At 39.0% G+C, this 26,826-nt stretch overlaps 1 protein-coding gene and 2 long non-coding RNA genes across 4 annotated transcripts in view; all 3 read right to left on the reverse strand.

Moving 5' to 3' along the window:
• The window catches only part of PPP3R1 (protein phosphatase 3 regulatory subunit B, alpha), a 38,882-nt gene extending 12,851 nt beyond the window's left edge, over positions 1 to 26,031 (reverse strand). The window contains exons 1-2 of one of the 2 annotated variants that reach the window (XM_041404137.1): positions 25,780 to 26,031; positions 2,381 to 2,420 (exon numbers count right to left, since the gene is read on the reverse strand). In XM_041404137.1, coding sequence (XP_041260071.1) covers positions 2,381 to 2,420; positions 25,780 to 25,782 — 43 coding nt within the window. In that variant the 5' untranslated portion in view covers positions 25,783 to 26,031. The other variant, XM_041404139.1, reaches the window with a different exon arrangement.
• On the reverse strand, positions 2,471 to 5,248 carry LOC121335737. The gene is made up of 3 exons (XR_005952630.1): positions 4,709 to 5,248; positions 4,582 to 4,606; positions 2,471 to 4,159 (listed from the first exon to the last, which is right to left on the reverse strand). It is a non-coding gene; the product is annotated as an uncharacterized LOC121335737 (long non-coding RNA).
• Positions 5,279 to 12,455, reverse strand: LOC121335738. Its single transcript, XR_005952631.1, has 2 exons — positions 7,399 to 12,455; positions 5,279 to 6,418 (listed from the first exon to the last, which is right to left on the reverse strand). It is a non-coding gene; the product is annotated as an uncharacterized LOC121335738 (long non-coding RNA).
• Positions 26,032 to 26,826: the final 795 nt, after the last annotated feature.

Raw genomic sequence — 26,826 nt, forward strand, 5'->3', positions numbered from 1 at the left:
GGCAGTTATCTTCTGTTAATTAGGCAGTTTATCTCTTCCACAAACCAATCCTCCCTCCAGGGAGACATCTGCTGTTAATGAGCTATTGAGTGTCACTGCATGACTGATAGAAATTACAGCATCCCATTGGGAGATGCTCCGCCCAGAGGGAGGAGCCAAGCATTCCTAACTGGATATAATCTGAAATTTTTGGGACACCTTTCCACTGGATTCCCAGAGGAACAGCTGACTTTTCCACTGGATCTTCAGAAGAAGACTACACCCTTCTCCAGGATCACTGCTAAAACAGAACCACACCTGACACTGCAGTTGGACTGCTACCAACACCCTGACCAACAGGGTGTCAGTACGTGTTCTGACTCTGTCAGTGTTGCTTTGTATTACTGCATTTATTTTTTATTGTCTTCCCTAATAAAGAACTGTTATTCCTGCTCCCATATCTTTGCCTGAGAACCCCCCTTAATTTCAAATTTATAACATTTCGGAGGGGGGAGGGATTTACAGTTTCCAGGTCAGGGGAGGCTCCTGCCCTCCTTAGCAGACAGCCGTCTTTTCTAACCAAGACACCATATCAGATGATCCTCAAAGACACTGTCTGGCCTTGCCTTGAAAACTTTAGACCTGTCAGTGACAATTTCTGGGAAGCAGCAGGAACATTTAACACTTCAAGAACAATGTGAACATCTACTTGGCAAGCTTGCTTCCAGTCATGCAGCTGTGCACACCAGTGTCCAAAACCCCTGGCTTTCAGAATACTGAGGCACTCAGGATCTTTAAGCACAGCACTATCATTGCAGTGGCTGGGCCCATCCAAGCAAAGGGACAGTGATAACTCTATTTTCCTGGTGTGCTGAGACATGCTGCCCAGGGATACAGCCAACCTTCTGCTGTGAGAAAGGCCAGCAGAGCAAAACAACCTTTAGTCTTGCAAAACTTCATATTTAAACAACAACAGCCTCAACATATAATTTAACCACAGAATACTATGCAAAAAAATCATCAATTTCTCTGCAATAAAAATGGGCAAAGAAGCTCAATAATAAACCTTCAGGTTGCCCACTGCTACCAATGAATATAGTTTGTCCTAGAATCAGCAGTCAAGGATGGCAACACACTGCTTACAACTCTGACATGACTAGCTAAAAAAAAAAATAGTTCTTCAGAAACCAGTCTATCCATAACAAAACACTGACCAATGGAGCATTAATGTAAGATGGAGATATATATATATGATTCAGGAAAACACTACTGAAGTCTTCATCAAGTACAAAACTCCAACCATGTATTTGCATTTAACAAAATACACTGAGAGCATTACACAGCTATGCACTGCTGTGGATGATATTCCCAAGTGTTTGCAAACTTATGACTCAAATTGGAATCCATGTAGATGTTCCTATTAGGCACAGAGGACTTGCAAATTCCCAGCTGAAATCTCATTTCTCTGAAAAAACATATTTAGACAAAGATTTCTCCATAACCATTTATCTTCTATTACAGTTTGAGTTTCAAGAGCCATAGGCCATCACAAGCGCATGACAAGCTCTGTGAAAGGAATCTAGAACACAGTCCCTCTCTTGAAGGGTTACCCTGTTTAAAAACAAGATCCAATTCACCCAAGACAAGGAATTTTATCAAGTGGTTCAGAAGACACAAACACATGTCTACACGCACTTTAGGGCTGAAGAAAATCATTGAATAGAAAAAGCAATTAAGAATAGGTACACTTAGCACAACACCACAAGGACATTTCACAAGACAACCCTTTCTTTGGTCAGCTTTAAGCAAAAAATACTTTGCCATTTTTACAGGGTAGACTAATCCCATGAGATGGAGCAACAAGTTTTATTCTCATGTGGCCAAAAGCAAGTAACACCAAGTGGGTTCTCACCTAACTGCTTGGCTGCAAACATACACAAGGGAAAAAAGAGCTCATTTAGTCTCAACCTCTCCCTTCCTCTGAAGGCACAAAGCCAGTTTAAGCAATATACTTCACTCCTAACACAGCACAGACTGCACCATGACTGCTCCACAGCCCTGAGGAACTGGCACCAGGATTGATGGAAAAGCCCCACTGGTTGAACTACACTTCACCCTAGAGACATCAAGACTATTTTAAGGTTTTTTTTAATATTCTAATGGAAGACTCAAAGAAAACCCTCAAACCTTTAAGTGATTTTTATTTTAAAGATGGACTGATTTTTGATTTTACAATCTAAAAGCAAAAGCTGTATTATTTCCAAAGGTAATTTTTAACCTTTTAATTTTATTCTTTTAGTTAGTATATAAACTGCATATCATACATGGAAACTGTACATATCAATTTCCAAACAAAACTGACTTCTGTAACAATACAGTGTAGCAATTAAAAAAAACTTACAGTGCGAGCACATTTCCAAAGGGTAGCTTGCCTCATTTCCCTGAAACACAACAAGAAAAAAAGAACAAAGTTGCAGTTACTCCTAGATTAGCTTTAAGCAACTATTTAAATTTCAGCACTGTAAAAATCTCAGGAAATACAAGATACATTGTTATTTAAAAATATATATTTCAGACCCAACAATCATAGACAGTGTTTTATTTGAATACATCTATGTTGCCAAAACATACAAAGAAATATAAAACCATTAAGAGGTCTCCTTAAATGACAATTTCCATGAAAATGTCAGTTCACATAATTATGACAAGAAATTGAATCCCGTATTCTAAACTCAGAAAAACAAACTCACTGCTTATATATTGAGGAAATGCTACTTTTCAAGTTAAAAACATTTAATTTCAAAACTTCGCAAAACCTGCTTTACCATTTTATTTCATAAACAGAAACAGACATGTCCTTATAAACTCCGACGACAAATCTTATTCAATTTGCATAAGAAAACTGTTTTCTTCCCTGAACCACCTGCCCGTTCCCCCGAAAAAGGATTCACGCAGCAAGAATTATGCAAAAGAAGAATTTTACATGACCAGAAACTCAGACATAATAGCTTTACATTTAAATATTTTTGTAATGTACTATGTTAGTATGTTCCTGCTTTGTAACTGAACGGGAAGTCAAACTAAGACTTTAAATCCTTGCTACACAACAACACAGTAATAGCACAAAAACTTAAAACTTTGATGGCACCAACAATGTAAATTTGCACTTATGGAAATCAGCATGAACTACTGCAGTAGGAACGCCAAAATACACTTAAACTTGGTATTTTCCCCCAAATGCCTCACTTTGAGCCAGAGATCACAATACGCACATGCTTAATGACTTTTTTGAATCCATTAGCAAAGGAGCAGCCAGATAACTGAAGAGATTCATAACCACATTCAAAACAAATGTTTTTAAGGGAGTGTATTACACCAGAAAACAAAACATATTTCAGATGAATCTAAGATACTCTATTCAGCAGCAATTCTCTTATGGTGTAGAGCATACGGGATTTCACAGCTGAGCACTTGCAAAGAAAGGCTCGTCAAAATGATACAAAATTGAACAGAGAGATTACTTGACAGAAGGGGGAAAAAAAGGAAGAACTACATTTAGCCTAGAAGCTAAAATGTGACTGCATTTCCTAATTAGAGCAGAAAGGAGAAGAACAAACATCTCATGAATCTAAACATGTCCAAGAGGAGATGTGTTGTTGTTGTTGAGAGGAGTTGTTTGCATTTTTTATCTCAGGAACTTTTCACTTTGCTTATCATCCCCCACAATCCACAGACTCTCTTGGTTCTTTAAAAAATGTTCATGCATTTGCTTTCTAAGTAGGGCAGCAAAAATACAGCCTTAATGTCTTCTCCAATGTGTACTTAGAGCAAGACAAAGAAGCAGAACAGAAAGGTAGATGAGGACCATCAGGCCATTAAAACCTCAGAAGTACATCAGGGATGTTCTTCAGACAAACCAACTGCACTGTGGCAGGGAATCCAGGAGAGCAGTGCCACATGGAAAATACTGCATGGGACCAAACCAAAGTCTCAGGATAAACAGCGAAGACCAAAACAGGTAGCAAAAGGCTAGTGTATGCATATGAATATAAAAGGGTAGGGAATCTAAAATGGGAGAAAGCAGAATTTTGAAACAAGAAGAAACAGGAACCAGGGGATCCAGCTAGGCTGCTCAAGACACGAGGTCATGAAGAGGCAAGAAAAACACCAGACTGGAAGGCTGCAAATTAAAGGAGAAAGTTGAATTAAAACCAGTGCATTTATGTACATGCACACAAATATACAATCTTAACTACTACTGTTGTGGGCCTTTACATCCTTGTTCTGGTCTTGGGAGAAAATTAATTTCTGGTACAGGCCACCAAAACCAATCTGCCAAAAGACACAAAATGCTTCTGAAAACTGAGCAGGACAAAACAAAAAAAAATGGGGAGTAACTGTTTTCACTTCATGAATTGAGTAAGTGTAATGTTTATAAGGAGCCTTACTATGCATTTAGATGCACATGCTAAGTCATAAGTAAGTTATCTAAATGGAGTAGCCTAAAAAATATTTGGAAATCAGACAAAAAAGTGAATAAACTTCAGCTTAATTTTTCTTTGATACAGTTACTGCTAAAATAAAAGTGTTCAGAATACTTACCTATCCAGGACTGGATCTTGGACATCTAAAAAGGCAGAAAAATGTAGTAAATGACAATGTAAAAATTACAAGATTATTCAACACTTTCCATATAGTATTTAAGTAAAGTATTTTAAAAAGCAGTTACCTGCTATTGATGCGCTGAATATTCATATTCACAGGAGAATCCAAAATTCTTGTAAGATTTCAAAGGATGTTGGTAGGGAGGGTGTTTTTCAGTACAAATAAACAACTGAATTACTCATGCCAAAATTCCTGTTTGCACTGCTGTGACTCGGACAAACACAAAAATAGTGCTCTATACGAAAGCCTTGATCTTCAGACATTAACAGGAATTATTTGGTCTCAGAAGCAGGTATTTTTTATCATATTCCACAAGCAGCAGTACAAGAAGGTTGCTTACTTGTCCCCAAATACAATGAGAATGTGTATATGCTTTATAGACAGGAGATAAACCCTGAAACACAAGCACTAAGCAGGCTGAATACTCTTCTTGCTTAAGAAGGAAGGATTGTTTAATAGGCAGGTAGTAAGTGAAATTGAGGGTCTAGAAGGCAAGTAGTAAGTGAAATGGAGGGTCTAGAGCTATATCCACATTCATGTGCTCAAAAAAAAAGCCAGGAGCAAAGCACAGCTATGAGACAACATCAAGTATCAAGTAAACCCTCTAAGAAAAGGGAAAGAAACTGGATACACATTTTCATCTATACAGTTTTAATGCAAAGAATTACCTGATTTTAACAACAGATGAGGTAGCATTCTAAAGAATGCTGAAAAATATTCTTTGTGATTGAGTGCACTAACAGAAAATTTGAGTTACTGAAAAAGGTCATTATAATTATACACCTTATTCATCAAAATAACAGTTTGTAGTTTTAAATTACACTAATCTATAAAGACCAAAGTCAGTGTAAAACTCCAAAGATGTAATTTCATCTCCAATAGAAAAGTTCATTATACAAACGCATCTGTAGAGTAACAAGGTTCTGACACAACATAAGACTGTCAATTTAAAAACCTCATTATAATATTAGTGTTTCCTGCCAGATATATACTTAGCATACCTCACAAAAAGGCAGAGTATCTGCTTGTATACACTACATCAGCACATTTAGATACCAATGGCACATGGTTTGTTGAAGAAATGCAACTTTTACAGAGTCAACACTCCACAAGAGATTTACTTGGCCCCTATACCCACTGTAAAACATGCCTTCCCCAGCTGCATCTGGGTATCACTACCAGGCTGCTGGAACTCTGCTCTCTCTCTCAAGCTGCACCAGTAGAAAAAGAAGCTGAAATACTACAAATACTTTGAATACCCTCATCCTTTCAGAACAGTCTTGAAATTTTCTTAAATGTTGTTAAAAGGCTATGAGTTAATTCCTAGTTAAACAGGCACAAAATCATGACTTGTTGACAGAAATAATTACAGACAAAAGTCCAAAATCTGCTAACAGAAGGTTGACCCAATTCTGAATACTGCAGAAATGCCAGTTTCCTAGAGAAAAGTCAAAACACATCACTAAAGGAGCTGACACGACAAGTAATGTGTTTCTTTAAGAACAAAAATGGATCTTGCAATTTTCTAAGTATTCTTTTTCCTTTCAGCAGCTGTGCCTTTTTACTAGGTAAGAATAACCTCTTAGCGGACTTTAGTCATATCTTCTGTAAACTATATTTTAAAAAAAATGTATTTCCTGATTTTTTCCCTGTCAGCTATTTCAAATACTAATCACTCTTTCATCTTAAGATCAGTTTTGTACATGCTGCTCCAAGGTACAATAGTTGAGGCAATTATCTTGACAAGTTTCCTTTTAGTGAAAGACATGAAGATCTGTAGATAGAAAATAAAAAAGGAAATTAGCAATTAGCAAAATTAGTAAGAGAATTTTAATTTTTATCTGCATTTGTTTATACAAAACAGCTTGTACACAGACATCATACTGCAAAGCAGTTCTTCAGCATATATTAGTAGAACATTGTTTCTAGGTCTAATTATGCATAACTTTTCTGCATGGTGTGCATATTTTTGTAAATAGTTCAGAGAGTTAAATTAGAGCATCAGCCCTTAATTAGTTTTCTGCTTTTATAAAGGCAGAAAATGTGTTTAAATGTCAGCAGGCCACAATTTCATCCTAGGACTAATCTCAAATTTACTTCTCCAAAGAGGGTGGGCGGTGTACGAGTCACTACAAATGAAAATTAATCCCTGGACAGTCTAAAACATTAGGTTCTTTCCACAGCCAGGCAGTTAATTTAACAAGGGGCAAGAGTGGTCTCCTGATCTGTTTAGTACATGTACAGGAGTAGTTGTCCAAGATTTGCTATCTTCTGTAGCAGCATACAAAATCAATGTAAGATGTTCATCCTTGTAAATTGCCTTAAACATGCAAACCACCTTGTTACAGCACCGGCTGTTCCAGCTCTGCACTAGATGTTCCTGCATTTGTGTTGTTGATGCAAAGCCACCTCCTGGGGTGCTGGCAACACACTGTATGTTGTGCTTCTTTCATCTGCTCCTGTTCCCTCTACACTCCTAATTACCACTGTTAGCAAAAGCAAGAAACTTCAGCGGGCAAGTGAAAGAGTCCAAACCATGTCAGCTGGGGACCAGATAATGCCTCATGCATAATGCCTCATCCCCTACCACAACTTAAAAGAATAGGAGTATTAAAGATGGAAGCAGCTGGCAGTTGACATTTACGAAGAGCCTACACATAAGACCCTTCTCCCTGTTCCACAAACACAGAAACTGCTTCTCTGTCTTTTCTCTTTCTTCTCCATACCACCAAAATTAATTTTGATGACAATTACCTGTTGCAGAGAATTCTTCCTCCTCCTTCGAGCTCATTTTCCATGTATTGTCACTTTCATAAAGCTTTAACAGTGAAGAACTGCTTGGTGAAAAGAAGTTTGATTTGGTTGGGTGGTTTTTTTATGATCACTGTTTAACAAGTTACTAGGGCTTTGGCTGTCAGAGGTTCGTATTCCTCATCAAAAAACAGCAGGCAAGTAGTCAAAGTAAAAATGATGGTATGTGTTTTCAAGGCTCTAAAAACTCCTGCATGAATAGAACATGCCACACAGACACATCTACAGTGGTTTAAAATAAGTTTCACACAAAGCCCAGGAAGCTTTAAGCCACTTTAATATTTGAATTTCTGAATTAAATGTTGGTCACAAAAATATGCAAGATCTCACCTATTGTAATTTATACATTTTTATAAGGAACTTAGAGAATTAAACATTAAAAGGAGTTTACCAGAGTGCAGATGAAAGATGTACACAAAGTTTCTGCAGACATCACAAAAAATATGGCTTAAAACAAGAAAAGCAAGAACAAGATTTCAGTGCAAAAAAGCAGCAAGAAAAATACTTTAATCGACCCTGTTCAGAAAGACTATTAACATACTTCTATTTGGCCTTTTTAGTTAAATTCTATGAGAAGAAATAAAAAACCCTCAAAAACCCTTGAACAAACTACTCAACACAGTAACATTGTGGTCAGTCCAAGAGGAGTCTATGAACCAAGAAAAATCCATCACTGATTATCTTCTATTTAACAGGAATATCCAATTTATACATTGCAAAAGGAAACTTGTAAAGGAAATGTTATAGATCACCAGGGAATTTGGCATTTGTGTTTTGACTTGGAGTAATTAAGTCACCTTTTAGGCTTTTTCTTGCAGGTAGTGAACAAATCTGCCTAAAATTTGAATATCCAAACAGGGTCACCTGAAATCAAGCCTTAACTGAAGAACTGGTAATAGCGCAGACTAACTGCCAAAATTTAGAAAATACCATTTAAAGCAACTTGGTGACTTCTGTATTGTTTTAAGCTACTAAGTTGCTTGAAAGTATTCCAGGCAGAGTGCAACTCTCCTAAATAGTTCCTCCTTGAATTAGCAGTTCTCCAACACAAGACTTCTACTCAAAGAAAATAAATCCACCTCTGAGATTCTTACATTTATACTAATGTTGCATTAGATTTTGCAATGCAAAAATTAAGTGAAGCCAAGAAATTAGAAGACATTGAATAAGAAGACTTGTGGAAGTTCAAGAAACTTATCAGCAGTGACACTTTCACTGCTGACCCCAAATTCTCAGCTTGTCTTCTAAGGTCATGTCCTAAGGAAGGAATTAAAGAAATACATAAAAATTCATGTGAGGTGACACCCACCTCACATTCAGTAAGACCAAAAATTAAACGTCTCCTAGCAGTGAGCTAGACTACAGTTGCCAATCTTGCATTTTGTTTTCAGGCCACCAACAAGTCCAGTTATCCTGAAGCTAGGACACTATGACAGTGGTTTAAGATCCAAGACTTCCAAGCTGAATCCAGCTCAAATGACAATTCATTGAGCATTGAGGACTACACTACAATTTTCACCACCTCAGCTCTTCTTATGTTTCATTCATTGTTGTAACCAAAGCCCATGACATTTCATAGCTATTACCTTGGTTATCCAAAAATCCAACATATTTTCTGGCACTGGACTGTCAAATGTGGGCATCTTGCTACCCTGTGGTATGTGCCTACAGTCATCCACATGTGCAACAGAAAGAATTAAAGAGGGTACAAACGAGCAACAAATTCTCACAGGTTATACAGAAAAGTCATGGATTAAAGTAAAGTAAATAAATAAGGAAGGAAAAGACAGGAAAACAGAGAAGCAGCAATAATGTTGGTAACAGGTAAGTAGCACAGACAAGAAGTTTGACAGTAAAGGACTTAGGCATTCCATTGGTATGTAGGAGTTGCACTTCTCCGAGTAAAACTTGCCATCAAAATCAGTAACTACTATTATGAACACATCTCTAATAGCTAGAGCCAGCAACATATATTGAACTCACGGAATGGCACAACTCATGAAAGAAATCTGTTTTGGTATTTCTTAACCAAATCAATCTTTCAATGGTCTGTATGCAAAAGAATGAACAGTATTCTTACAGAGGAGTATCCAACACTTTTTCTTTAATTCTTTAGTCAACCAGCAACAAGATGCATATTGCAGCAATATATTAGAGTTATTTTTTCCTGAAGATATAGCTACAAAACCAAGCTGTGAAATTTATGAACTGACCTTAGATGTTGGTATTTAGATTATCTCGGGTGCAATCACACAGCGCATGCAGGACAACAAGAGCAAGCAGTGTCTCTGTCAGTCCCAGTCAGCCGGGGTTCTTGCAAGGCAGGCCCTGCTTGACCAACCTCATCTCCTTCTATTGCAACGTGTCCCACCGGGCAGATGAAGGCAAGGTTGTGGATGTCATCTACCACACTTTAGGAAAGCCTTTGACACTTGTGTCCCACAGCATTCTCTTGGAGGAACTGTCTGTGCATGGCTCAGGTGGGCCAGGATTTCACTGGGTAAAAGAATTTCCTGGATGGCCAAGCCAAGAGCGGTGGTGAGTGGCGTTGCATTCAGCTGGAGGCCGGTCAGCTCCCCAGGGGGATCAGTTTTGGGGCAGGTCATATTTAATACTTTTGTCAATGATCTGGACAAGAGGATCGAGGGTACTCTCAGTCATTTTGCAGATGACACTATGGGAGTTGTGTTCTGCTGGAGGGTAGGAAGGCTCTGCAGGAGGGATCTGGACAGGCTGGATCAGTGGGCCAAGGCCAGTGGTACGAGTTCAACAAGGTGAAGTGCCAGGTCCTGCCCTGGGGTCAGAAGCCCAGACAGCACCACAGGCTGGGGGAAAAGTAGCTGGAAAGTGTCCCAGTGGAACATGACATCGTGGTGTTGACTGACAGCAGCTGATCATGAGCCAGTGTGTGCCCAGGTGGCCAAGAAGGCCAATGACATGCTGGCTGGATCAGGAATAGTGTGGCCAGCAGAACCAGGAAGCTCATTCTTTCCCCGTACTTGGCACTGGTGACACCTCAAAACCTATATCCAGTTCTGGGTCCCTCACTTCAAAAAGGACATTGAGGTTCTGGAGCAAGTCCACAGAAGGTTTGGAACCTAGGTCCCATGAGAAGCAGCTGAGGCAGCTGGGGATGTTTAGCTGAGGATAAAGGAGTTTCAGAGGGGACTTTACCTTGCTATTCATTTGGGATTAAAAAGAAATCTTACATTTAGTTCACACATTGCTGTGCAACCAATTTAAGGTTTCCTTTAAATAGGTAGAGGCAATTTCCATTCACTGCCAGGCACAATTTCAAAGAGACCACAACTATCTAGCATAATACATCCACAACTCCCTAGCACCTCTGTTAAAATTCCAACCAGCAGTTTAAAACCAGTGAAGCAGGCCAGTCAACATATTGCTCCATTCCACCTTTAAGTTTGGAAACTTTCATTTAGATACAGAAACTACTTTCTCCCCTACATCTGCAAATCATCATCCCTTGAAATTTTATAGTAACTTTTTGTGGATACATGCAGATACATTTATTGCAAAGGTTACCAGAAATCTGATAAACAACTGAACTTTTATCAGTGCTCAGCTTTTATGTATGATCTTTAAGAGAAACCATAAAAGTACAAAAGACACGTCTTACAGCTCTTGTTAATATTCTAACTCAATACCTCACCTGAATACTAATCAACAGCAAACATCAAGGAAGGCTGTAAGCATTTTATAGAGAGAAAAGAGAGCATGTCAGGAAAAAAAAAATCATAATACCACAAAACCAAAACCAGCTTCTTTTAACTTACCTTGGAAAGAAGATTTCAAGTTTTAAATGTGTTAAAAAGCAACCTAGACTTTTAATCCTGCCACTAAATAAAATACTCTGTGACCTTCAGTACTGAAGGAACTTAGAAAAAGATTAATACCTAATTCAACATATTTAAATTGCAGACATCAGAGATAATGAACCAAGGCAAAGGGGATTGGTGGATTTGGGATTACAGTAGAGATCAAGTCAGGTTAAAGCTGTTACAGCATTCTGGCATTGCTTCTTTCAAGTATGTCGAGTGTTATAATTCCCTTTGCCACAATAAAAAAAAAAAGAAAATCTTATTTTAAAAACAAACAAACAAAAAAACCAAACAAAAACAAAACACCACCAACTTATTTTAAGTGGTGATTCTTTAGAAGACTCTCCCCTCTTGCATGTACATCAGGTTCTACCACATCACCTTTCTGGACATAGGAGGCAAGAAAGACTGTCCAAGTCTTAGGAAAAGCCCACAGTTTACTCCTTAGTCACCACCTAATCCAGTCATGTCTCTGTTCAAGCTTCATCAGTCATTTTAAGGGAAGCCACTTGTCCCCTGGCTGGCGGTTGGCCAGTAACTTCTGCTACGCTTTATTTAAATCCTTCACTGTCCACTGGTCTCCTCCAATGTGAGATATTAATGGCTTAAGGCCATCACAGTCAAGTAACTATTCTAGGATTTCACAGGGAAGCCCTAAACCAATGAAGCACAAAGCAAAACCAACATTAGTGATGGCTCCTGTTGCCAAAGCCTCTACCAGAGAGAAAAAGGAATCAAGAGTGTAATTTATAAGAGGATTCAGCCTTTAATACACCATTTGGCTTTTTTAAAGGGAAACATAACAATAAAAAGTGCACCTACTCAAACAGGATAAAACCACTTTTTAAAATTTTCATGTTTTGAATTTCAAGTGTTCAGGACTGAAAAGCAATTATGAAGTCTGTACACTTAGAGAAGGGATTATATGATATATATTCGTATACATCAATCCCATAGCATTCCCTATCTGAACTCCATTACACTTGCTCAGCTTCCAGCAAAAATCTAACTTACATGATCTTGAAGGTATGATTAAGTAGTTGGTTTAATCATAGATCTCTACATGCAGACGCAAACACTAATTACTCACCTGCGGTGTCTCCCAGAAAAAAAAGTCACCCAAGACAGAATGAGACATACAGACCCAGCAGAAACAACAAAGAGCAGTTTGCTAAACTGCTTAATAAGAAAGAATGACCAAAGATAAAACCAGTTTTACTGCAAAGTCCTTTTCCCGAATTTGGAGGACAAAAGAAGCCATGAGGTCAGAGCACAGACTGATAATATAATTTACTAGGTATGTATGTATTCCCCCAAATCATCTCACCAACTCTGATGTAGACATAATAAAAACCTAAAGGATAACTAGATTACTATAAACTTAACTCAATTGTCCCATCTGTAATATGTGAGACCATTCACATTTTCTGTTCCATGTTATGATCTCCATAATAGAGCTTGCAGTATGTCAGATAGATAATAAAAAGTGCTAGAAATAAATATAGTGAGTTTTTAAAACTAGGTAAGGCAGAGAATAGATTGTGCCACATTTGGAAAACTAACAAATTAATCTTGTTATTTGAAGGAGAAAAGCAAAACCTCACATGTATGAGAAACCAGAGAAAACAGTAAGAGCTCTCACTGTAAAAACATTGCAATCTGTAAATAAAACTTGAGAGAAAACAGTGACAGGAACAAAAGTGTTACCTTTATGAGCTAAGGTACATTTCACAATTTCATTTTTGGCAGTTCCCAGCTGCTACTCTTTAGCAGCAACAACCCAATCTGCTTATCCAATCGCTTCAAAGCTCACATTTCTTAAGCTTGCATCACTCTGAAAAATTCTCAGAACCTTGCAATTTTAAGTGCATAAATGAATAATGAACTCTCAAAAAGCCAAGGAAAGGAGTTTCCCAGAAGGATTCAGAAGGAACACAACCTTTAGTAGGGAAAGAATAAAATTCTGCCACCACTAAATGAAGTTCTGATGCAATTAAGAGTTCACAATGGTGTGAGAAACAACTGCTCACTCTGAATATTTAAAAAGGTTGATTAAACCTTGACAAAAATACAACAAAAGGACTATATAAGGAAAAATTCGCAGTGCTGGGAAATAGGAAGGTTTTGGGATTAACAGTTTGCTCCTCCACTGCTTCTGAAGGACTCAGAGAAAAATTTACAAGATAGTAATTTGTTGGTTCCACTGAGGTTAATATACTGGTTTCACCTACAAAACTTCTTTCTACGTTATAACACAAAGTGAAGTTTATTCAATTCCCTTAGCTAATGAGCAGACCATGGCAACTGGTCCCTTTGGGCTTTAAAGACACTCGCAGTAAAGTTAGTTTCTCAATCAATCCACCCCATGGCCCCATGTGCTGTTACAAGGACTAACCCCACACTAGTAAAAATTAAACCAAGACCACACCGTGCAGAACGTTTGTGATCCAAGTACAAAACAAGGTAGAAAATGCAAACGACTGCAAAAGAACAGACACACCAATGACAAGTCACAAACAGCCGCCCTCCCCAACCTGAAACAAACCACAAATCTTTATGCATAACAAAAGCAGAGCTTCAGAGAGCATTTCAAAGAAGGCAGCTTTGGAAGCATACAGTGCAAAAGCTTCTCTAAAGAGTATGGGAGAAAACATAAAATGGGACTGAAGACTTTATCAACTGACTGATGTGTCCTGGGATTTTCAGAGTTAAGAGCCAAGATCTTAACAAAGAAATTACATTAACTTACATTTAACAACATATTAAAGAGAAATAAAAAACCAAAGCATATCACAACTGATCTTGTTTTTTGGGACAATGATGGATATAAACTGGATATCAGACACTTACAATCACCAATTTAATAGCTTCATTAGTAGGAAGGACTTTTTTCCCCTTTGTTGGTGAATATGAACGCAGAAAATCAAAGCAACTGCAAAGAGTAAATTGTGTCATGTGATAGAACGACTTCAAATTTGGAAAACTAACAGAGGAACAAAGGAACATAACTTCATTCAAAACCTTAGGCCAACACACGAAAGCATCACCAAGAACCTGGAGGAACTAGAGAGTCCCACAGTTTTCACCAAAAATTAAGGTTATACTCAAGCTGTCATTTAGCATATCATACTCTCTCAAATGAAGAAAAGACAGATCTACCCAGAAGATCAAAACACTCATTTTTTGAAGGTAAAATATTTAGTAGGTAATTAAAGCTCTTTCAGCTTCTCTCCTGCTCCACAACAATTTGAAGATAAAACAAATTTTCCCCAGAAAACAGACAAGGCTCCAAATTTCCACTTCAACACAAAGCAGTAACGACCTCATCACTGGCTGACCTACGTACAAATAGGTACAGAACAATTACTTTACAAGAAGATATTAACTTGACCTAAAGCCATAATTGAAATATAATTTTCTATCTATATTCTCATGCGGCTGTTTTTAATTAGGCAAATTTAATTCTCAGCATTTACAGCAATTACAAAATGAGAAAAACCAAACTAGGGTGTTTCAGCAAGCAGCTCTACAGACTAATCCCTGTAAAAACTCTACCAAGTTAACTGGTATTTCAATATCCCTCCAAAATTAACAGTCAAAGACATAGACTGTGTAATACTTCCAAGTCAAGCACTCTTGCTGCTGGAATGATGAGGAGTGTGAAATACAGGCTTTCTTTTCTCTGCATTGTTTTTCAACCATGTCTAGTAGATTGTGGAAATCAGAGTCACTTAAGGTATAGGACTTGCTTGCAAATTGAAACTGCTTTTTGAGTAACCTTCAAAAACCCAAAGGCTATCAATATTTACAGAATCAGAAGTTACCTCTTAAAAATATGAGTTGTGATACTCCAAATACAAGAAATGAGTAAATTAAAGGATGGCTCAGTCTTCTGAAGTTTCTGAACCTCTGGATTGGCTTGTACAAAGAAGACATTTAACTGCAAAAGCCTGAACTCTACAGGCAGGAAAAAACTCAATAACCATTAGATCAGTTTCGTACTACTACACTTCAGCAATGCAACGAGCATTAGAAAGGAGCAAGAACACTTCTCTTTGCAGAAGGTTTTTTCCAAAAAGCAGAAAAGGAGCTACAGCAGTCACAGAACCCCAAGCAAAGAAAAAAAATCTCGTCCCTAATTTCTGCAAGAAATGGCTACAGACCCTTGTGCCCGATTAGGCTGAGACAAATATGAAAAATAAGAATTTAGCTAGAAATGAAATGTAACATGTTGCCCTCTGACATCAAGTGATGAACATACAAATTACTGTATTTGTTAATATATAATACTGTAACTAGTTGTATATTCATTAATGTCATACAATTAATGTATTTCTTCCTCATGGAGCTAGCAAAGGTTCCTTGCCACAAACTGTTAACAAACTTGAGCAAGGAAAGTATGGAAGATCACTATTAGTTAGAAAATAAGTTTAGGTGGCCTTCTTTTTTTAAGAGAGTTTAGACAGTAGATTCACTGCAAGAGGTATTTATAAAGGGCAAAGAAAATAGCAAAGACACATTAACAGATTATACTGCATCATATAACAGTATTATGCTACTTAATGTAAAAGACTCTACTGCAGTTCAACACAATTCCCTATTCACAGAACAGTGAGGTTAGAAACAGTCAAGAACAACATGACCTGCGCATCTTTCTCTACCAATTGATTTTCCTAAGTTTTTAGATTTCAACAGTATATTCAGTCATGTATTAACTGCAAAGGGAAAGGCTTTAGGAACAGTTGCACAGGTATTATAAATTAATCTGAAAAGGCCGGAAGCAAAACAACAAGATGCTGCAGCTCTACTGCATACAACAGTTTAGTGCCAGTTTTAACAAACGCCCTTGAGCAGGGAAGTGTAAGTACCAATTCAGAAAACATCAGTAATTCACAAGGCTCTACCACAAGGGGTTAGTTAGAACAGAGTCAGGAAAGTCAGCATCCAGCACTGCACAGAAACAGGCTGCACAAGTAGATGCTGTCACCAGCCTTTCTTCCCATGTGAGAAACTTATAAACAGTTCAATACCACTTAGGAAATCAGAAAGGGAAATCTAAGTTTGAAAGGAGATAAACGTCTTACTGCCCAATGGCCGCCCAACAAGAAAGAGAGAAAGAGGAAACAGGATGATTAAAAGAAAGATCACAAAGCAGACCAAATGTCATTCAGGCTCCATCACAAAAGAGGCTGAAGAACATTGTGAAGAATTGTGAAAATGACACATACCTCAAAACAGAAAAGACAGTTCAAAAACAGGATTTTATTTCACAAACGGACATGAACAAAAAACAATCAAGGAGGCAAAGATGCAGAACTGAGCAAGATATGCAAATCGAAGGAAGAAGCAGGTTGTGCTGAAGAGGAATTGTTGCATAGAAACAGAACCTGAAATATAAAGATTGATTGCATTCTCAACCTCTTAGCACTAATCTAGTTTTGTCTTTTGCTTTTTCATTAAAGGAAAATAACTTTATCAGAACTTGCAGCTGTCAGCTAGTAAAAGGAGACATTTTAACAAGTTCTGGTTTAGTATATGCTGTTCAAGGATTCACAAAGAATAAAAATGAATAATATGGTTTGAAAACAGGCCCTACCAACACTATGATCCAAAACAGAGGGATGAAATCCACTATAATTATAAAGAAATTAACAAAACATTACACAGGTCTTTTTGGCATTACCAGCTTCCATTCTAAAATGAATACTTAATTTCCAGCACTTAAGAAGTTTCCACAAATTAGAAATTGGTGTTCTGAAGATGCCTTATAAATTTCCAAAGTCTTTCAATTATCACAGATTTCCCAAGAAAATGAAAGCAAAATGAAGCATAATAAAACACAAAAAAAAAAAAAGAAAAATCCAAACAAACAAACAAAAAACCACAACAAACCAACAACATAAATGTGTTCAATTAAGGTTTTCCCTACTATGGATTATTTGAAACCTTCAAACAAGTTTTCTTTTTATGACATGTGTCATAGAGAAAGTACTGACTATTTTTAATCCTAACACTGAGGTGATGTCCATTCAGGAGTTTGTATATTAAGTAATATTTAAATGCTATTTAGAAGAATATTTTAGGTTAAGTTCTTCAGGACAGGAGCTGGTTTATTTCTTACATACAGGTATGCAAATATTGAGTATCACTTTTCCACAAGCTAGTAATAGGGTACTCAAAGGATTAAATTAGAAGTCCAAACCAATTTCAGTAGCTTATAAACATTCGTGTCAAATGTTTGAGAATTATCCAAAATCTCATTACCAGAATAGTTCTAAGATATCCAAACTAAAGATTCACAGCACTTGCTAAAGATTGCTTAATCTTGACAGAACTCAAAGCTTATTAATTGCTGTAATTGACAATACAACCATAAACAGCTGTCCTGAAGAGCCATAAATTTTCTTAAGTGGTAAATGTACATGAAGTTGTAAATGTAAGTAAAAGCAAGCATAAGAGTGCACACAAAGCAACACTAGAAAAATTACTGTATTTATAGGGTCTACAGGTTCCAAAAGAAGTCCAGTAGATGCACCCCTGCAGAGCCCCAGGGACTTCTAGTAATAATTACCAGTTGCTCACAATCAAGAATCCAGTCCATGGCGCCATGCAAGGACTGACACAATTGTGCGTGCAATCACAACCTGTCCACTGAACCACAGGCCGCCGTTTTCCTGCTATTCACCATCTTATCTCTTTATGTGCCACACTTTCAAAAATTTGCAGTTTGCAAGCATTAAAGGCAGTATATAATGCATATACATTTGCATACTAGTCTGTAATACAAACTGCAAATCAAAGAACACTTTAATTTTAAGCAAAGTGTTTTAGCAGCTCTTTGTTAAACACTGGATAACAAGGTTTTACTTGACACAACACTTAAAGCACTGCACAGATGCTACACATTATCTCTGAGAAAGTAGATAAAACTACTAGTAAAACCCATCCTGTCTTTAAAACCAATTTTTCTGGAATCTTTAGTTGTTCTCCCCCCTGCTATAGAGCAGGACACTAATACTACCTCATTACATAAAAATGCCTACATCTAAACCCACCATGCTCTCATTCTGCTCCTTTTTTAGAGCCCTTTAATCACATGACTTGTTTTCTCACCACAAAAGGGCATCTGGCCACCTTTTAACTCACCATCCCATTTTTCAAGGCCTCTCAAAAGAGAATTTTTCAGAAGTGACCATTAGCAAAACTCAGCTGCACCAACACTGGAACTGCACTATAACATTCAAGAGTACACAAGATTCAAACTTACTAACCACTCATATTTTACAACTTACGTTTATCTGATTTTCCAATGCATTGTCTGAAAACAAACAAACAACAAAAAAAAACCCCTAACACCAGTGGTACTTACTGCAAATGCCTTAATCTTATTAACAAAATAAACAGTGTTGTGAATAAAATATTTCAGGAAAACTAACACTGCTTTTATAAGAATCACTGGAAAAATTTCTTAAGTGGCAAACAGGTATTTTACTTGATACCTCTAAGAAGAAAAGTTACTAAGAGTGCCAAGATAGTCTACTTTAGTCAAATATAAAAATCAAGTCTATTTATTCATCTGACATTTTTATTACTGCTGCTTAGTTCTATTAGAACTAAGCAGCAGTAATAAAACTAAATAGAAGTTCTATTTATCACAGATTTTTTTCTAGACTTGCTAGCAGATCTACATGCAATCAAGCTTTAATCTAAAAAAAAAAATAAAAAAAATCTGTGAAGTCTCACTTCAGCATTATCAACAAAACTGACCCATGACTGCTCAAGTACCACAGTGCTAAGCCTGTCAGCAGTGGCTCAATACTAAATTAAACTTCCCAAGGGAACATCTTATATACACAAGACTGAAAACTGTTCAGTCATCATGCCTACTTTAAAGTACATGAGTTCTCCTTCACAAACTCGGGCCTGAAGCACAGCCATGGAGTTTATTGAAAAAGAGACCCAACAACAAACCAAACCAAACAACTCCTTTTAAAGTCCTCTCTGCTAGCCATAGTGTCATTCAGCAGAGAAAATTCCAGTGACTCTTTTCAACTTCAGTGATGCTATTCAGAACCTACACAGTCAGCAGTGAAACAACAGTTGGTTTTGTCCTTTACCACTTACTACAAAAAAAACCCAAAGCATCTGATAAATGCACACAGAGGAGATACTCACAGGGTAACAACAGAGAAGAGTAGAAAAAGAGTCCGGTAGTTTCCAGCTGATGAAAATAAGGGGTAAAAAATCTCCATATTTGTCACAAATACATCAGAGGAAGAAAAAGTTCCATAGCATTTAAAGACGATACTAGGATTGTATTCTAGTGGGAATCACAGCTGAATCCACTTTTCCAGTAGCTTGGTTTCTTTCCAGAACATATCAACCCTGGGCTTCATTTCTGGGCTTCCTATCTGTTGTCCCATTCCTTACTCTCCTGCCTCTCCCAAATTCTGACTGAATTGCTTCCGTAAACGTCTCACTACATTTCTTAAATTCCTACCTTACCTAAGTAAGGAGCTATTGTAACTTTAAGCTGACTCAAGCTTCAGTTCTGTGTCTTAAGTTTGCTTAAAAATGTTCATCAACACAGACTTCACAAATATTCACTGACACAACCTATTTACAGCTCGAAAGCCAAGATTTTTATTGGCAGTTCATAAGAAATGCTGCCTTTAATCCAACACATTTAACTGGTTTCCAAGACTTCTTTAATGCAGTTAAGGATTATTTATATTACTAGATTTCTTCCTTAATTGTGGAACGGAGTATCAACAGCAGGGCCAAATGACTGTCAAGTTACAAGCGAGTCAGATATAGTCTCCAGCCTGTTTTGTATCATCAACACAGTTTTGCCCAAACAGTTAAAGTGCTTGTAGCAACATATAAAACACTGTCTATATGGGAAAAGCCTGATAAAGTATAGCTATCAAATTAAAATTTTCAAGCTACACAGAATGTCAAAATTAAGAAGAAATGATGCTCCAGAAATTACTTCACTTGAAAGATGGGGGTTTTATTCTTAGACACACCTGAAATTTAAAAAAAAACCAAACTCTCCACAGACTCCTGCCACTCAAATTATATATATAAGACCTGAATAGAAAGACAAGACATAATTTAAGCTAAGCCCTTGTTAAAATCATCTCAATATTACTAAATACATTATTTCATCCAGTGACCAAAAAAATCTAGCTACATCATTGTATTGCATGCACAAATTGTATGAACAAATTCTACACCAAGCAAAATATATTGCTTCTAGTCCTGGACTCTCTCAGAATACCTGAACTGGTATATCAAAAGATTTATCTATTGCAGATTAAAAGATGCTGGTGCATGTCCAAGACTTTCCCACTTTGTTCAGCACATTAAGGCAATCTCTGTAGCTGATCTTTCTGACACTGCTGGTGTCAAGATTACTTGAGGCCGCTGACAACTAAGAAACAGAGTAGCTTTTGCAAGATATTAAAGGCCTGTCTCCAGCTCTAATCTCTAAAAGCAGTCACTTTAAGCAGCGAAAATTCTGTTACATAGGTGCTGGAAGAAGGCAGCCTACTAGTAACTACTGAACACCATCACATGCCCTAAGCCAAACTGACAATGCACAGCACATTTTCTAGCGGCTGCATTTTAACTCCAAACCGCAAGACGCCTAAATTTATAACAGTTAATTTGATTTAAACGTATTTATTTTCAAAGCTACAAACACACACTGCCAGTACCACATACTAATGCTAACTTCTAAAAAATAACAAGGACCAAGGATAAGTTCATTACCCTGCCATGACCTCGACCTTTTCCATTTGCAGAATAAGGGCAATATTTACCAGCTTCACAAGGACACAGCAAGTTAAATTCTTAAATTCAAGTCTTTGGGACAGAAAGAACATATTTAAGTAATTGATATAATCATATCAGCCAATAAAATTCCAACTGTTTCAGGAGTTCCAACTTTTCTATATTTTAATTAACACAGGCCTGCGAGTGAAACAAGATGCTTATTTTCTAATGGCAACCTGCTCACAGGTTCCAGCTGTGTAACCTTTAAGCACAAGCACTTTTTACTCCTCTTTTGATGCCAACATATTCCTGTCATCATTCCTTCCCCACCACCTCAATTTTTTACTCCCCCATCCTCGCAGTGCTCACTCCTCCAGCAGCAGAAGACTTGGATCATGACAAGGACATCACACAGTAGCACCTTCTCTGTTTCTGCTGATTAGGGCAAAGAAGTAACATGTAGAAAGTATGGAAACAGCCAGTCCCCTTCACTCCCATGGTCCTTTTGTAAGGAACACATAGCAACAAGCAAGGTCAGAAAAACATACAGTCCAGAAGAACACAACGATAGAAAACTGGAAAATGTGCCACTGTATGAATTGGCTGCCAGTGAACAAAGAATTGTTCTAATTTTTTACTATTTTTCTCCCAATTACAACTTGACAAATTACACAGAGAAGGGAAAACAGGTGTGGCAAGGAAGAGGAGGGGCAAGGAAATCGAGAGCACACTGCTTTCAAGAAGTCACATATTAGCTCACATAACAAAAAATGTTTTTCCATAAAAATTTTTCATCATCAATCATTTCATATAGTTAAACCAAAGTCTTTAGAATCACAGAATCAGTTAGGTTGGAAAAGACCTCTGAGATCACTGAATCCAACCTACAGAACTTTACGCTCAACTACCACTCAGATTTAAAATGTTTTGAGAGGATACAAATTTTTAGATGTGTAGTGAAACACATCTAAATACAGGCAGCAAAAAGAGGGAGGTAAAGCAAAACATTTCTTCAAACTAGAAAATAAAAATCATAGCAATGTTGAAAAATCTTATGCAAGATTAATTTATGAATTACAGTAGAAGAACACTATTAAGCACACCTACAATTAAAAAAAGCTATTTCTTCTGTAATACTGCCAGGTAAGCACCAATTCAGCACCCAGATTAAGGGGCTGGACTATCTCTTTAGAAGAAAAGGCTGAGAGAGCCAGGACCTAATCAATGTGTACCAGTATCTGAAGGGAGGGTTCCAGGAGGATGACCAGGCTCTGCGTGGTAGTGCCAAGCAACAGGCAGAAGCTGATGCACAGAAGTTCCACCCGAAAACAAGGAAAAATTTTTTACTGTGTAGCAACCCTGCACTGGAACAGATTACCCAGAGTCTCCATCCCTGGAGATATTTCAGAACCATCTGGGCACAATCCTGTGCAACACGCTCCAGGATGCCCTGCTTGAGCAGGGAGGCTGAACCAGGTGACCCACTGTGGCACCTTCCATCAAACCTGACCCATTCTGCGAGGAGGTAGAAGTAGAAAAAGAGAAATGGTTTGGCATAAAAATGTGCACTTCTGCCTCACCTCGTTTCCTCAGAAATACCAGAATTACTGAATTCTCTTTTTCTGGCACTGGCAGACAGAAGACAATCCCATCTACTTTAAGATATGAACAAACCCCACAATGTAGGTGTTATTAATCCACTCCCTTAAAATTTTCCTTTCACCTGCTAAGCCAGATACCTTAGGTGATGAATATACTGAAACTTCTGAGGTATGCCCACCACAAACTATTTTTCCTTCAACTACTCAACTGTCATTCTCCCTATTGTTAAATTAATAGTTAAACCATACAAAAACAGAATTCTAATTCTACCACAGGAATAGTGAAAAAATATAATTACTTTTTAAAAAGTCTTCTTCCCTCTCCACCAACAGGCTCTTATCTTCCTGTTTAGGAATAACTAGCTTTTTGTTCAGCTAATAACCAAAAGCATGTAACATCTCCCTGCTAAATAGTAAAGAATTGTTTAAGATGGTCTTCTGGGGTTGTTTTTTTGTTTTATTGCAAAAAAAGAAGAACTGTTTAAGAGGTTCTTTACCAGTAATTTAGAACCAGTGTTAGATCACTTCCAGCTGGAGAAAATGCACCAGAGGCACTAGTATTCAAGTGAAGTGAGTCAAAACAACTGAATAAGAGACTAGTTAAGATGGATGCATGATATAATATGTTTTGGGTGATTTCTGTAGAATTCTGGGGCTTCTGTACTACATCTATGAAGAACTGGATATGAACCAGAACACAGACCATCCCGAGAAAACAGAATTTATCTAAAACTAAGATCATTCAATACCTTTATCTGTGCTGTTTGCTTTTTCCTAGAAAACACTACTCATAGGAAAAACTTGCTAAGTCAACTCTGACAAAAATAGCTTATCAACATTACTTCCAGCATTATGTAATGGACCCGTCATCATATGCTCTGACAGATTATTTTAGAACTGGCTACACCTAAACATCCAGAAGAACATTCTTTGACTCACTAGATGTTTTTGTTTTATCTTAAACTATCTACTACAAACACAACAACACATTCACCTCTTTTTTCACCATTACTGTCAGCTCTCTCATTCGGCAAGAACATAAAAAAAACTTGTTCTAGACTGTGAAAAAGGAATTTCTCTAATATCATAAGGGTTGAACCAAGATGTACTCCATTAAAGCTGAACTCTTTCAATGAAAACATCCCCTGATTAATGACAAAAAAAAAAAAAAAAGGCAACCTAAATTAAATGCTGGGTGTGTTTTTTTTTGTTGTTGTTGTTGTTAATGTATAGTTTTATATTGATTTTCAGCCTGAAAGGCATCTAAGATCAGGTGGTACCAGTGTAGTGATACAGCTACAGTAGTGCTGTGCTTACTTGAGAAAACAAGCACCTTTACTGGCAGAGATAACATCCATAACACCTTTTTTCCCCAGTATATGCATTTCCACATTGCAATGCATCATACACAAACACTATTCAGGAAGCAATGAAGTAATGATCAGCATGATTACACCATCAAAAGATCACAGGAAAGCTTTAATTACAACAAAATGAATAAAAAAATAATCAAAGGTAATAATACACGAAAGTTAAGTTCGTTAATGGTCACTGACATGCACATGGGCATCTTAGTTCAATAATATTTCTGTTATATACACATATATGTTATTTATATTATTATATAATTATATTATAAGTCTATTACATCTGGCAGGTCTCTGAGAACAAAATTTTCACAGAAGATCCAATTACTGGCAAGATGAGCACAACTGTTGTGTGGAAAATGATCACTGTTCATGATGATCTATACATTAAAAGTAATTACCAGTACTGCAACCATGGCATAAGTGATAATAATTTCTTTAAGCCTCAAATTCATTAATACCTTTTTCTCAAAATATGAACTTTTCTTTCCCACCCCAGTCTTGATGTGCTCCCAACCGAAACCAAAGCTTTATACACTTCAAAGCACTTCTCCAAATGTACGTCTATTAAAGTGTACACACAAAACCAGTCTGAGCATGGCACATTAGTTTCTGCCACAACTTTATTTTTTAAAGGAAAGGCTGCAATGCCTGCTTAAAAACAAAAGGAAACCCATTTTTAACTTCCAGGCCCTGTGAGGTCTAATGTGCAATGTGACAACCAGCTGGCCTCGCTCTGAAAGGGTTAAAAACAACAACAAAAAAACTTAAACTACTTGTATTTCTCCAGCGGTAAAACCAAAATATTGCCAAGTCTTCCTGCAGCCAGGCCACTGGATAATTTAGGCTAAAAGAAATGTTTATTAAAAAACAGGGCGTTGATTTCTTGGCAGCGGTGAAAAGCAGGAGACACCCCTAGTGTCGACGTAAAATACTACAGGACTCCATACTGTATCTCCAGGTTAATTTTCCGGCAGAAAAAAAAGGAAATTTAAACCCGTCATGACTGAAAAAACAGAGCGACTCTCGCACACACACACACACCTGGCCACATGGCACTCCCGCAGCCTCAGACCCCGAGCACCCATCCCGAGTGAAGCGTCGGCTTTCCGCCCCAGCCCGGGCACAGCGCACATTATCCCGTCCACCGGGCTACGTGCATTACAGCTTTCCGGTCCGCATACGAACAGCACAGCGCTACTGCTGCTGCACCGGGGGCGGGGGGAGAACCCCGCGGAGCTGCGAAACAACCCCCGCACGGCAGCGCCGCCGAAATCGCCGGGGTTTCGTTTGGAAAAGGCTCCGGGGGCCGACGGTGCCTCCGTGGAGCAGACGAGGCGCAGCACGGGCGACGCGAATCCCCGGACCGCGGGGAGGGTCGGGTGGGGGTGAGGTGAGAGAGCGCTGGCGAAGGGAAGGGCCGAGCCCGACAAGCGCTGCCAAGGCGGTGGAGGGAGGAGGCGGAGAGCCAGCGGGGTTCCGTGGGCGGCGGAGGAGAGCGGGGGATGCGCCCGCCGCCGGGGACAGCCGGGAAGGAAGCCCAAAGAGGCTCTCGCCCGCGGGAGGACGTGGACGGCCCGGGGGCGGGAGGAGCCGGGTCAGGGGCAGGGCAGCGCCGAGGCGGAGCGGTGGTGGGGCCGCGGGGGTGGGGGACACGGCCCGGTCTGGAATATTCCAGCGGGGCGGGAGCGGGGAGGGGGGAAGAGCTAGGGAGGGGAAGCGAGGGAGGGTCCTCACCATGGCGGCGGGTGGGCGTCAGGCGTCTCCCCCGCAGATGAATCCGCCGACCCCGGCCTCGCTGTGCGTTGTCCGGCGTCGCCGCCGCCGTTGCCAGTCCCAGTCCGCTGCCGATCCCGCCGCCGGTCCCGCTCCCGTCACTGCGGCAAAGGCTCCGCTGACCCGCGCACCGAGGGAGCGAGCGAGGGAGGGAGGGGGCGCGAGCGGCGCTGGCGCGGGGCGGAGGAGGCGGGGCTCTCACATCCGGGTACTCCGCTGCGCCGGGGGGCGGAGCGAGGTCGTGACATCATCGGCGGGGTGGGGAGGTGGGAGCGCGAAATGGCGGTGGAGTGGCTGCGGGGCTGTCAGGGGCGGAAGTGATTTTTGAGATCATTACGTGCAGCTGTCAGCTCGGCGTTGCTTCTGTAACTCTAACCTCAAAACCACTAAACTACATCACCCAGCTCCAAGTCCAGGCGCCTCTTAAGCACCTCCAGGGTTGGTGACTCCACCACTTTCGTCGGCAGTGCATTCCAATGTCTGGCCACCAGACCAGTTAAAAAAATCTTTTTCCTACTGTCTAATCCCAATCTCCCCTGTCGCAGTTTGAGGCCATTTTCTCAGGGTAGAAGAGGCTGCTCTCCAGTTACTCGGAGGGAGCGATGAGGTTCCCCTGAGCCTCCTCTGGGCTAAACTGCCCCCGCTCCCTCAGCTGCCCCTCATGAACCTGTGGGGCAAAAGCGATTTTTGGGGCTGCTAGAAGGTCCCTTTTAGTAGGCCTTTTGTGTTAAATGTTAACTACAAAACACAACTGTTTCATTTCTTTTTTGCTGCTAAACCAGGACTGATCAGGGTGATGGCATACACTTTTTTTTCCCCCCTTGTATGATTTGACAGATGAATGTGTGATCATTTTCAGTGCTGGGCCTGGCTAAATGTGACTGTAAGGCTGCAGTGACTGGCTTGAAAAGTCTTCAAAAGGATTCCAAGGATGCAGATTTCCTGACCTGTGCAGCAGACACACAAAAATACCTTAATAAACTCAAGGTTTATTGCTGCTGCAACTAC

Source organism: Onychostruthus taczanowskii, unplaced genomic scaffold (genome assembly GCF_017590055.1).
Source record: "Onychostruthus taczanowskii isolate IOZ18803 unplaced genomic scaffold, ASM1759005v1 scaffold21, whole genome shotgun sequence".
NCBI lineage: Eukaryota > Metazoa > Chordata > Aves > Passeriformes > Passeridae > Onychostruthus > Onychostruthus taczanowskii.